The sequence below is a fragment of the Somniosus microcephalus genome, chromosome 9, assembly GCF_052327205.1.
Source record: "Somniosus microcephalus isolate GS21.2 chromosome 9, FLI_Smic_1.0, whole genome shotgun sequence".
NCBI lineage: Eukaryota > Metazoa > Chordata > Chondrichthyes > Squaliformes > Somniosidae > Somniosus > Somniosus microcephalus.
In genome coordinates, this window is record NC_140995.1 from 54,384,427 (window position 1) to 54,397,568 (window position 13,142).

General features: G+C 44.5%; 1 protein-coding gene across 2 annotated transcripts in view; it reads left to right on the forward strand.

The window, feature by feature from the left end:
- The window catches only part of smap1 (small ArfGAP 1), a 313,504-nt gene that overhangs the window by 95,502 nt on the left and 204,860 nt on the right, over window positions 1-13,142 (forward strand). For both annotated transcript variants that reach the window (XM_085996578.1, XM_085996577.1), the window contains exon 4: window positions 3,851-3,926. In XM_085996578.1, coding sequence (XP_085852704.1) covers window positions 3,851-3,926 — 76 coding nt within the window. The remainder of the gene's footprint in view (window positions 1-3,850; window positions 3,927-13,142) is intronic.

Here is a 13,142-nt window from a genome sequence, read left to right on the forward strand (position 1 = left end):
GCCAACACGGGCTAATCGTCAACCCGGCCAAATGCCAGTTCGGAGCAGCCCAAATTGACTTTCTCGGCCACAGAATCTCGCCAAGGGGAGCCATTCCCCTACCTTCCAAGGTTCAGGCGGTGGCGGACTTTCCCCAGCCCACCTCGGTCAAGGCGCTGCAGGAATTTTTGGGGATGGTTAATTTCTAGCATCGTTTCGTGCCCAAGGCCGCCTCACTCATGCGCCCCCCTCTCCGAAGCCACCAGGGGCAAAACGGGCAAAGAGCAACTCACCTGGTCCAGCGAGATGGCGACAGCCTTCCACCAGACCAAAAGCGCCCTGGCCCACCCCATCCTGGGCGCCAAGACCGCCCTCACCACGGACGCCTCGGATTACGCTGTCGGCGCTGTCCAGCAACAGTGGGTCGAAGGCGCGTGGCAGCCACTGGCATTTTTCAGCCGACAGCTGTGCAAGAACGAGCAGGCCTACAGCACGTTCGACAGAGAGCTCCTGTTCCTGGCAATCCAGCACTTCCGTTTCCTCCTGGAAGGCCGGCCGTTCACCGCATTCGTGGACCACAAGCCGCTCACTTTCGCCATTTCCAAAGTAACCGAACCCTGGTCCGCGCGCCAACTCAACTTCATCTGAGTTCACCACGGACATCCGCCACGTCGCCGGCAAGGACAATTTGGTGGCCGACTGCCTCAAGACCCTCGCTCCACGCAGTGCACCTGGGCGTCGACTACGCCAGTATGGCGAGAGACCAGGCCGCCGACGCGGAGATCCAGGCCCTCAGGACGTCAACCACCAGCCTCACTCTGGCCGACATCCACTTCCACGCAGCCGGCACAATCCTCCTGTGCGACGTCTCAGTCCCCTCGCCTAGGCCGGTCGTCCCATCCGCCTGGCGCAAGCGAGTTTTCGACATCATCCACGGCGCCTCACATCCAGGGATGCGTACGTCTCAGAAACTCATGTCCGCCAAGTTCGTCTGGCCTGGACTCCACAAGGATGTGAGAGACTGGACCAACACATGCGTGGCGTGTCAGCGCGCTAAGGTCCAGCAGCACACCAAGGCGCCATTGGAGTGTTTCCCGGTGCCAGAGAGGCGTTTCGACCACGTCCACGTCGATCTGGTAGGCCCATTGCCACCGTCGCACGGTTTCACACCTCCCGATCGTCGACCGCACCACCAGATGGCCCGAGGCGGTTCCCCTCGCCTCCAACACCACGGCCGACGTCGCGCGAGCATTCGTCTCGACATGGGTGGCCCGGTTCGGCGTGCCGACCGACATATCCTCGGACAGAGGCCCCCAGATCACCTCCGGCCTTGGCACCAAGTTGCATAGGACAACAGCCTACCACCCGCAGGCCAATGGGGTCTGCGAGCGCTTTCATTGTTCCTGGAAAGCCTCCGTCCGCGCCAGCCTGGCCGACACCAGCTGGATCGACAAACTACCCTGGGTCCTCCTGGGATTGCGCACCGCGCCCAAAGAGGGCCTCCGCGCCTCCGCGGCCGAGATGGTCTACGGCCAACCGTTCAGAGTACCAGGCGACTTCCTCCCCGTGACAACGGAGCCGTGGTCGGCCGCCAGACAGCTTTCCCTGCACCAGGACGCGGCCCAGCAATTCCGTCCAGTGCCCACTTCGCAACATGGCCCGCAGCCGTCCTACGTGCCTCGGGACTTACGACATGTGGAGTTCGTCTTCGTGCGCCGGGACGCGCACAGAGGCCTGCTGCAGGCACCATACACCGGCCCCTTCTCCGTATTGGAGACTGGGGACAAAGCTTTTCTTATAGACGTCGGCGGGAAGCCGGACCTTATTTCAGTAGACCGCCTCAAACCGGCGCACCTGGACCCCAGCTTCCCGTTTCGTCCGGCTCTTCCCCCACGGCGGGGCAGACCTCCCGCGTTGGCGGCGGCCCCACAAGAGGACCAAGACACGCCAGAACCTTACTTCCCGGCCGCCGCCCCACCTTTGCCGGCAGCCCGGCCGCCGCCCCACCTTCGCCGGCAGCCAGCCCACCGGCAGACCAGCCGACGAACCAACCGGCCGACCTCCCAGACAGCCCTCCTCACACGCCAGATGGCTACTACAGCCGCTACGGCCGTTTGGTCAAACCTCCGCAGAGACTGACTTTTACAGTTAACGAGGATTCTGGGGGGGCGTATGTGGTGTTACCACATTGGGGAAACACTGTGTATGTAGATAAACCTGTATAATCCCCTTTTAACTGCTGTATTCCCCATCCCCCGCAAGACAGTTGCAAGCTGAGAGGAATAAGGCATGTTCAGACTTGCCTGCTGCTGAGAGAAGGAAAACCAATCGGGTTCCAGCAGGTGACCAATCCGTGAGTCATCACAGGTTCGCGGGCTTTATGAATTCCGTACTGTATTGTGAGAGTTGAGTAAAGACCTATTTCTTGTAGCTCGCTGTGTTGCCTATTTCTTTACGCGGGAGACTGTAGTCTCCCACCAGTGTGTTTACGTACATGCATTCTAAACCCATTTTTGAGTTTTTGGTAGTCTTTTAGTCTGCTATCTAATATGGTGGAACTACTGCCTCTAGTACTATCTTCTCTAGTGCTATCCAACACACACACTTTTATGCACCACCTTCCTCTTCTACTCCTATATGCTGGTGCTCATCCCCCTGCCAAGTTAGTTTAAGCCCTCACCAACAGCACTAACAAACCTCCATGCGAGAGTATTGGTCCCGGCCCTGTTGAGGTGTAACCCGTCCGGCTTGTACAGGTCCCACCTTCCCCAGAAATGGTCCCAATGCCTCAGGAATCTAAAGCCCTCCCTCTTGCACCATCTCTCCAGCCACGCATTCATCTGTTCTATCCTATTCCTGTACTCGCTAGCACGTGGCACTGGGAGTAATCCGGAGATTACTACCTTTTGAGGTCCTGTTTTTTAATCTCTCTGCTAACTCCCTAAACTCTGCCTGCGGGACCTCATCCCTCTTTCTGCCTATGTCGTTGCTACCGATATGGACAACGACCTCTGGCTGTTCACCCTCTCTCTCTCTTTCTCCCCCCCCCCCCCCCCCCCTCTGTGTCCATGAGTTAATGTTTTGGGTGTGGATCCTTTGTTCTGTTTCACCTTTGTAACTGTTGATGGGTGATGTATGCGGAGTACAAAGCTGAATTGGCTTTTCTTGAGATGACTGGAATCTGTCATTTTGTAGGTCCAATTAACTCCTGTTTATCTGAAGTGCTTGGGTCAAAGTCAACACTCCATGCTGCTTGAAGATGGTGAACACTTGCCAGATTTCTAGAAATCCAAAACATGGACCGATTTGGTCTCATTGCCAATCGTAAATGAATAGCTCATACATAAATTGCAGTGCGCACATTTTCTGGGGTTAAGTCGTTCCGAACCAACATCTAGACTACTCCAAAGTTGTGACCGCTATTAAAATGAATGAGCTAATCAGGACACTGGGAAACCATCTGGTTAGTAATATGGCTGGAAACACAAAATAGAGAGTCTGTTGGGGCAAACATTTTTTTTACTTTTTTTCTTTTTACAGGTGCAATTTCCCCCTAACGAGCCCCCCCTCCCCCCCCCCCAAACAGAGTCTGGGGAGTAATTTCAATAGAAAGTACTCCCCTTCGACTTTCCTCCACCTTTATTTATAAGTTAACAATTTCATTAAGTACCAAAGAAATGTTTTAGCAACACGAGAATTATGTTTTTGAAGTTAGATTTGAAACACTTGGTGAAAATGTTAGTAATGCTTAGTTTTGTTTGATTCCAGATTTATTCAGAATCTTTTCTACTATTTCATGGTAGTACAAGAAGTGAAATGTCTCCTATGTTTAAAAAAAAAATAACCTTTTCCTTGATTGAATATTCATCAGAGCTGTAGAATTTTTCATCAGAGACAAGTACGAAAAAAAGAAGTACATGGATAAAAATGTAAACAATGGAGTCACAGTAAGTACTGCTGCATAATCTAGTCCGGTGAGACTCTTTCTTAAAACCTCAAAGTTCTTCACTAAAATCTTCCTTTTTACTGCAGGCCCTGTAGAGATTGCAGTTGTTTTGTATCAAGGTTATTCAAATTAAATGTGATCACTGAGTGTTTATCCTGAGATTTACACTCTGATGGTATTACATTATCAGCCCAATACATATAATCTTGCTGGTACACAGAAGTCACAGGGCATGTACATCAGACCCTTTTATAGCAGCCTGATCCAAATCTTCTGTTCACTGACAAAGCCAACTCTCACATTCAACAACTTGGAGGCTGTATGTACTTTTTCAACAGAACATGATTAATGTAGCTAGCCTGTTGGCAGCTGAATTGGACCTCCCGATCAAATTGTGGTGCATTTCAGCTACAGATTGCATCAAATGTTAATTTGCTTTTTACATGCAGTCTCCCCATCCCCCCCAAAAAAACATACCTCGCATACAGACATGCCATTTGCTTGTTAAAGATCATCTAGTTTAGGAACAGATACGTCATTAGCATCAAGCCCTTTTTGTATCTTCCCACTTCAGACAATATTCCTCAATCCCTGATGCTGGTTTATTTTTTGGACCCAGTTACTCTGCCTGTCCTTCACCACCCAAAAACTTAATCTAATCCAAAACTCCACACACATCCTGTCCTGCTTGTGCATTGGCTTTCGCTGATCTACAGTGACTCCTGATCCACAACACCTCCAATTTTAAAATACTCATCCTTCTGTTTAAATTCCTCAATTTTGAGTTTTATTAACCTCTTAAAACCCCCTCCCTCCACCAAACTTCCATAACTCTGACTGAAGTATCTTGTACATGCCCTGCCATTGCTGATCATGCCTTTAGCCATCTAGGGCACACACTCTGGAATTGCCTCCTGAAACCCCTCTGCCTCTCTACCTCTTTCACTTTCTTTAAGATCCTACTTAAAAACCTACCTTTGATCATGTTTGATTACATCTCCTAAACTCTACTTTGGCTAGGGACCCATTTTTCCCTTGTCTCTATGAAAGGAAAGAAAGAACTTTCATTTATATAGCGCCTTTCACGACCGCAGGATGTCCCAAAGCACTTTACAACCAATGAAGTACTTTAAGTGTAGTCACTGTTGTAACATAGGAAATGCAGCCAATTTGCACATAGCAATGTGGTTATGACAAGATTTTTTTTAGTGATGTTGTTGGTTGAGGGTTAAGTATTGGCCAGGACACCGGGGAGAGCTCCCCTTCTCTTCGAAATAGTGCTATGGGATCTTTTATGTTCTCCTGAGAGGGCAGATGGGGCCTCAGTTTGACGTCTCACCAGAAAGCCAATGCTTCTGACAGTACAGCGCACTCTCAGTACTGCACTGGAGTGTAACATGGGACACTTTTCTATGCCAGAAGCAATATATAAACGCAAGTTGTAATAAGAACTCTAGCATGATTGGTTCTAGTAATATTAAATGTTGAACATATAAAATGGGTGATAGTGGATTGACTGACAATTAATACACCCTTCCAATTGAAGTCAGTGGCCAAAAATTACACTATTGCCATAAATTAAAATTACCCTGGCCACTGTGCAATGGTATTGAAAATGCCATTGTGTGTTGCAGATAGAGGGTACTATATAGTGGCCTATTCCTATGCTGTATGAAACCCCAGCAAATGCACTGTAGTCCCTGTTTTGTCATCTTCAGTTGAAGATTGTTTGTTGTTTCTTCTATTGGACACCTCATTGCCAACATTGGGACAAATATTCATATTTTTCCTGGCAAGATTAGGCTACACTAGATGGATTTTGAAACCCTCCAGTATAGGGTTTTGAGGGTTTTTTTCTCGAGGTTTCTCAGGAGTTGCACTGAACAGCATCAGTTGAGAGTCCAGTAAAATAACATGCAGGACTGTCCTTATTAGGATAAGCATATGAAAATCACAATTAAAGACAATTGATGCTGTTGGCTCACTTATATGCCCAGCAAGAAAGAAAAGCAAAGAGATGCTCTTTTAGCTTGTATGTTAATGCCTTTGGTTACTCATACTTTGTGAAACAAAAACAATAGCATATAAAGAGGGCTGAGGAACACATTGGAGTTTCACACTCTACTGAGTGTATACTCCCAAACTGGGCTGTGGTTGTATGTTATGCCTTCAGCAATTACCCATTGACTGCCTCAAAATGAAGTGTGTCCACAAGTAGGATCAAGATGTTTGCACCAACATATGCCAAGAGCTTTGAAAACTGCAAAATGCAACAACATATTCATGATTGCTGACATTGTTGAAAATGCTTGCACTGCTCTGGGTTGCTGCTCTTGATTTTCTGAGTGTTACTTGCCTGATCCAAGCTCAAAGTCGCTGAGGAACAAGTAGAATAACCATCACAGTTGGCTACACAATTAACTGTGATACATTTTGGTAGGAAGGATGTGGAGAGACTATACATGCTAAATGGTACAATTTTAAAGGGGGTGCAAGAACAGAGACACCTGGGGGTGTTTGTGCACAAATCTTTGAAGCTGGCAGGAAAGCAGTTAATAAAGCATACGGGATCCTGGGCTTTATAAATGGAGGCATAAGAATACAAAAGCCAGGAAGTTATGCTAAACCTATATGAAACACTAGTTTGGCCCCAGCTGGAGTATTGTGTTCAGTTCAGGGCACCACACTTTAGGAAGGACGTGAAGACTTTGGAGAGGTTTCAGAAGAGATTTACTAGAATGGTTCCAGGGATGAGGAATTACAGTTACGTGGATTGACTAGAGAAGCTGGGGTTGTTCTCCTTAGAGCAGAGAAGGCTAAGAGGCGATTTCATAGAGGTGTTTAAAATCATGAAGGACTTGGAGTAAATAAAGAGAAATAGTTTCCAATGGCTGAAGGGTCGATAAGCAGAGGACACAGATTTAAGGTGATTGGCAAAAGAACCAGAGGCAACATAAGGAAAAACTTTTTGACGCAATGAGTGGTTAGGATTTGGAATGCACTGCCTGATAGGGTGGTGGATACAGATTCAATAGTAGCCTTCAACAGGGAATTAGATAAATATTTGAAGGGGAAAAAATTGCAGGAATATGGGGTAAGAGCGGGGGAGTGGGACTAACTGGATTGCTCTTCGAAAGAGCTGGCACAGACTCGATGGGCCGAATGGCCTTCTGCGCTGTACTATTCTGATTCTATGAAGAACGGCCAACAGAATTTTGGGTTTTGCACTTGTACTCTATGCACTTATTTGTAATATAGTAATCAATTTGTACAAAATGTTGGTTAGGCTGCAGATACAATAGTGTGCAGTTTTGGATATTCCATTATAGGAAGGACATGAAAACCATAAAGTATACAGTGTAGATTCACGAGGATAAAGCCAGATGCAAAACTGTAGTTGAGAGATTTGAGATACTGGGGCTATTCTCACTGGAGCAGAAGTTTATGAAGGATTTTGAAAGCGTGACGGGAAAAGCTATTTCCTCTAATTTAAGAAGCTGGTGATGAGAGGCCATTAATTTAAAATTGCTGCTTCTTGAGAGGAGGGGGTTAGAAAGAAATTCTTTATGCAGCTGGTTATTGAAGCGTGGAATGCTTTGTCCCAGGATATGGTTGAGGCAGAAACCATGGCATCTTTAAGGGAGTATTGGATAAATATTTGAAGCAGATGGAGATGCAGCGCTTATGGGGAAGAGAGTAGAGCAGTGGGATTAGTTTTGGGGTGCTCTAGCAAAGAGCTAACACACAATTGACTGGCCACCTGTTGTGCAGTAAATTTCTATGCAACCATATGGATTCAACATATCAGGACTCTGGGGTAGGAACAGTTAAGTTTATTTTTCCTAATGGGTTGGAGTTGGTAATTTTTTTTTTAGCACCCCCCCCCCCCCCCCCCCCAAAAAAAAGGTGAGGATGTATTTACACTATATAGTAGTGATGTCTCTGCAAAGCAGTTTAGTTTTACATAGATCTGTAGTTGTTACTGCAGCCTGAATTTGAAGTTGGAGCCTTATCTGACGTCGGAACTCCCTGCTTTGCTGTCGAGGGAGTTTGTGTCTTGACGCCCAATTCACACTGACCAGTTTAGCCTCAGGGCAAAGCCAAAGCCACTTTATACCAATGTTAAGCTTGCAGTGTACATGCATCCTAAAAGCATTTTCTATTCTTCCTCCCCGCACTAATATTTGCTTTAATACAAAATCTTCTAAAATATCTATTCACACTATTAGCAGAGCAGTAAATGAGTTGCTAATGGGAACAGGTCTAATACACAAAGTTGTCTATAATTTGATGGAAATTGGAATCTCGGTCAAAAACCATGAGTTTGTTCAGTGTGGGGCAAAAGAAATGTCAGACTAATGTAAAGTGCTTCTGAAGTTGAAGGTTGTTGGGCATTGTAGGAGCACTAATCTACTTTATAGTCTTACTAGTGCTTGCAATATAATCTATTCCTAGCATTATCTTTCAAAATAAATCAAGCACTCGTGTCTTTTTATGGTAATTATTTTTAGGTTTTCTTTTGCTTGGAGATAATGCATACTACAGGAAACTTTTTTTTATCCGGCGCCGACGGGACCAGCGTGGTGCCGGTTGATCAAAAAGTCCGGATTACAGAGGTATACTTACCAAGGTACGAGAGCCCCGTACACGGCCACAGGTGCAGGAGCCCCGGTTACATGGCACTTGTGCAGGAAGCCCGGTTACATGGCCACAGATCCAGGAGTCCCTGTTACACGGCCGCAGGAACCCTGGTTACACGGCCACAGACCCAGGAACCCCGGTTACACGGCCACTAATATATAGTAAAACTTACCTGAACCTACTCCTGAATTTTGCTGGTTGAGAGATTTAGGTGCTGGTTAAAAGACTGTTCGCATACAGGAAACTTAAATGACCATATGGAAGGAAGACTTGGGCCTACATGGAAATAGATTTTTATGGATTAATTTTTTTTAACCAATATGAGACTGTTAATCCATTTGAAATGTGCAGGTCTACATGGGATGTTCATATTGTTTTTAAATAACTAATGGCAAGTGGTTCTTCATTCTGCGTTCTCTACACAGCGCAGGAGTTTCTCACCCCTCACCTTGGTACTATTGGTCCTGGGGAATTACAGGACTGATTTGAAGACCACAATGACATAAGTTTGCCAGTAGGTTATTCGTTCATTTTGCCCCAGCCCCAGTGTCGTGTCTCTTGACTTCATACAAATGACACCTCAAAGGTACTGGATGTGGCTCTAGATAAGTACATTTTTCCCCCCCCCCTTATGATTTGTTGGAGAAGCCATTCTAATGATATCTAATAACTATACCTGCCTTCAAGGTTATGTTCAGTAAACTAATTATTATGCTTTCGTCAAAACCTACAAAAGTGTTGTAGCCCATTCTCGTAGCTTGGCCAGCATAATTTAAATATAAAATGTCTTCCTACAGATCATAATGTAAGTAGCTGTCATCTTTGGCCAGGATTTTCGAGATGCATCTTAAAAGACAGCTCTCAGCCTTATAGACAGCAAAAGAAACAAAGAAAATTTAATGAAATAATTTAAGTACGTTATCAACGATGCTTTTAGACTGCAGAAAATACATGTCAGTCCTTGGGAACTTCTCTGACAGTGTAAGTGCTTCAAAATGCATTTAATGTCTGACAAAAAAAAACTTTGACACAATAAATTTCAGGAGACATTCCAATGTTTATCAGCAAATTGTTGAAGATCCAACTGAAATTTACTGGCATTGTCCAAACTGGAGGTTGCAGCAGTAAGTTCAAAATCATCAAAGGGCATTTTCCTAGTTCAAAAATAAGATTACATCAAGTTGGCACCTAGCCTTCCTTGTTGCACAACTGAAAATTGGTGCCAATGCAATGGTGTTAAGGTCTGCTTGCTAAGCTGGTGCCAACAGCTATATTTTCAGTGTGCACTGATCCTGCTACTGTGCTCCTGCCAATAGGGATCAATTGATCAGCTTTACATTAATACGGTCTACACCGTATTAAACGGATAAATACCATAAAGTTTGTCAAATCCTTGCACAACTTGTAGCCTTCATCAGCTTGACATGCAGCACGACGCATACCATATATTGCCGTGCAGATGGTATTAATTATACACCATTATCTCCTGTGGACTATGTAGAAATACTGGACAATATACTACCTCCCAATGACATGAGAATCGTTTCCCTTCATTTTGGTTGAAAAGTAGGAGCTCTTCAATTCTTCAGTGTTTGTAGACAATAACTTCAGATGCTTGGGGGGGCCTTGAGAGCATAAGGGGTGGTTATTTTCATTTTTGACCTTTGCTACGCTTTTCTAGGGTGCAGTCCAGTCAGATCAATGCTGCAGCCATATCAAGAGCCATGAGATTGATATTGGATCTAAATCTGTTTATAAAGGAGCACAAGTTCAGAATGGTCAGTTTTGCAGATTGTCCAAGCAATATGGCTCCGTGATTGGTTAGGAACTGTAGATTTGAATGATGCATATTTTCATTTAGCAATCCATCTTTTTTTTTAACAGGAAATAGCTTTTTTCAACTAAAAAGCTTACAACAATCCTTTTTGATGCTTGGTGTACCCTAGCTCTAATCATGTCATTTTGAATTTTTTTTATTTATATGTTCTGAGGTTGCTGGCAAGGCTGCATTTATTGCCCATCCTTAGCTGCCCTAAGAAGACTTAATGATCAGTTGTTGGTGTTATTACAACCGAGTGGTTTGCTAGGGTACTTTAGCTAACTACGTAGTACGGGACTGGAGTCACATAGGCCAGACCTGTAGGAGTGACAGGTTCCCTTCACTCAAGGATATTGATGAATCAGCTGGGTGTTTACAACAACCTGGAAGCTTGCCTTGTCATTTTTCTGGTGCTAGTTCACAAATTACCAGATTTACTGAATTCACTTTCACGACTTGCTAGGGTGGAATTTGAACCAAAAATCACACTTCACTTTTTTTGCCTGTTGAACTTTTCACAAACCTGCTTCATCTTTATCTTCCAAGAGTTCACCGTTTGGTGTTATGATTCTTGAAGATTATCTAGAAATTGTGCCCATTTGGATTTATTTTGACTATCAATTCACATTTTGAACATGAGTCTGTATGAAGGATGTTGCTCATGCCATTAGTTTCTGCACGCAGAGTCGCAGAGCTAGTGAATTGCAAGCCATGCATGATTCCTGTTGGTCTGTATTTGCAATGGCACCCTAAGTGGGTAGTTTAAAAAAACTGACCCTAATTTGTAACTAAAATGGGAATCTATTTCCAATTTGGACCTGAGATCGTCATTTCCCCATTACAGACAGTCATATACTTCAATTAATTAGATGCACTTGGAGCTATACAGCTGTTTCATAAAACATGTCAATCATTTGTTTGCTATGGATGGTAAACCAGGGATTAGCATTAAACAAACAGATTATTGCTTAATGAATGGTGGAATGTATTATCCACTGCTATAGTCTAGCAGATTGTGTGTTGTGAAGACATGCTGTATGTTCCATGGTGTTGTCCTGGACCTCACTTACCAATGTTCCAATTGAATTTATCTAAGGGTGCTATATGGAAACATATTGGATTTGATAACTTCCTAAAATCTTACCTTTGACAAATCTGCGCTGAAGCCCATTACAGGGGTCCTCATCCTGATTTTTACTACTTGGGTATGCTGCTACAGGATTTGGGCAATGCAGAATGAAGAAAGACATTACCTATCTTTTGTTAGTGTCTTCATTCTTTGATGCATTCTCCGTACACTGCGCATCCTTTGATCCATTTCCACAGGCTCTGAATGGAGTTTTTGTGGTTACTATGGTTTGTTATATAATCAAATACTAAGGCAAAGGTCAAAATAATCAGGTACTCTGACTTGAAGGATGTGAACAGCCAATCCCATGTCAACCACTTTGCCCCCATGATTCCCTGGGATCAGTAAAATTAAGTAAACTCCTGCGGTGCGTAACAAATGCATCATTCAAAGAATGAAGAGATAACCCAAGGTAAGTAAAGACCTTGCCAAGATGAAGTTGTTGGCCTGTAATTTGCAGTTAGCGGCGAAGCAAGCTTCCCATAAATCTCTAGCTCTGTGGCGAGAAGTTTGGCTTTTCTGACGTGCAGTTGAAATCAGCGTAGTTTAGTGGGAATCCCATAGAGTAAGATGCTGTGACGTCAACAAGCTGTCTAAACAGCCAATTAGTGCAAAATTCTCACGGGCCGTGAACCAGGAAGTGAAGAAGGTTCTTTTATTCTAACTATTTAAAAATGTTAGAGAGCAAAACAAAGATTGGGGCTCTCGTGGGGAAAAGGTAAACCTGAAATAAAGATGAACAAACTTCCCAGTTACACCTAATCCAAACGGGTCTACATTTTAATGGGGTATTTAACAGCGATATTACAGTGGAAAGGCTGAAGTTTTCATCAGTTTCACTAATTACTGATTGCCAGCTTGGGTGGGGCTGGTGGTGGTGGGGCCACAGCACAGCCAGTGTCCGAGCAACAGAAAATGCTGGAAAAACTCAGCAAGTCAGGCAACATCCGTGGAGAGAAATTTGAGTTGACGTTTCGGGTTTGACCCTTCTTCAAAAGTGTCCGAGCAATGCTTGACTGACAACTCTAGGATATCTGTTAGGATGCGCATGTGCTAAATCCTGAAGTTGCAGTCAGTTTCAAATTCCAGGCCAATACTTAGATGTTTTTATGAATGACAACATCTATCATTTTAGTGTCTAGTGTGAGCTTTGTTGCACTTGCTGTCTCACTTTCACTTTAGTACGTTGTTGACTGGCTTCACAACTTTATTTAAATTTATTAACTAAATTAGTTTTGTGTCTTTTAAGACCTTCCTTAGAGTTTTTACTTGAAGGCCTCTACCCCTCCCAAAAGCTTGGCCTTGGACTTCATCATTTTGCAGAGACTTACTTCCTTTAGCCGATGGGAGATCCTGCAGTCTGAGCCTGTGCGATGTGTAGTTTCCCAGGATAACTCAAATATTTAGTCAGCCCAAGTGTTTGAATTCTTCTCTTCAGCTTCCAGCATTACCTGTTTGACTGTTAATTATTTGAAGAAAATCTTTATCTAGGTGGAGTTTATATTGACTGTCATTTTTAAAATAGAGACTGTATGAATGAGGGAGATGGGAGAATAAAGAGATCCACTTCAGTATGACGAACTGTATTGATGACGCACCTGTTGCAGATTTTTGTTTGCATTATAAGC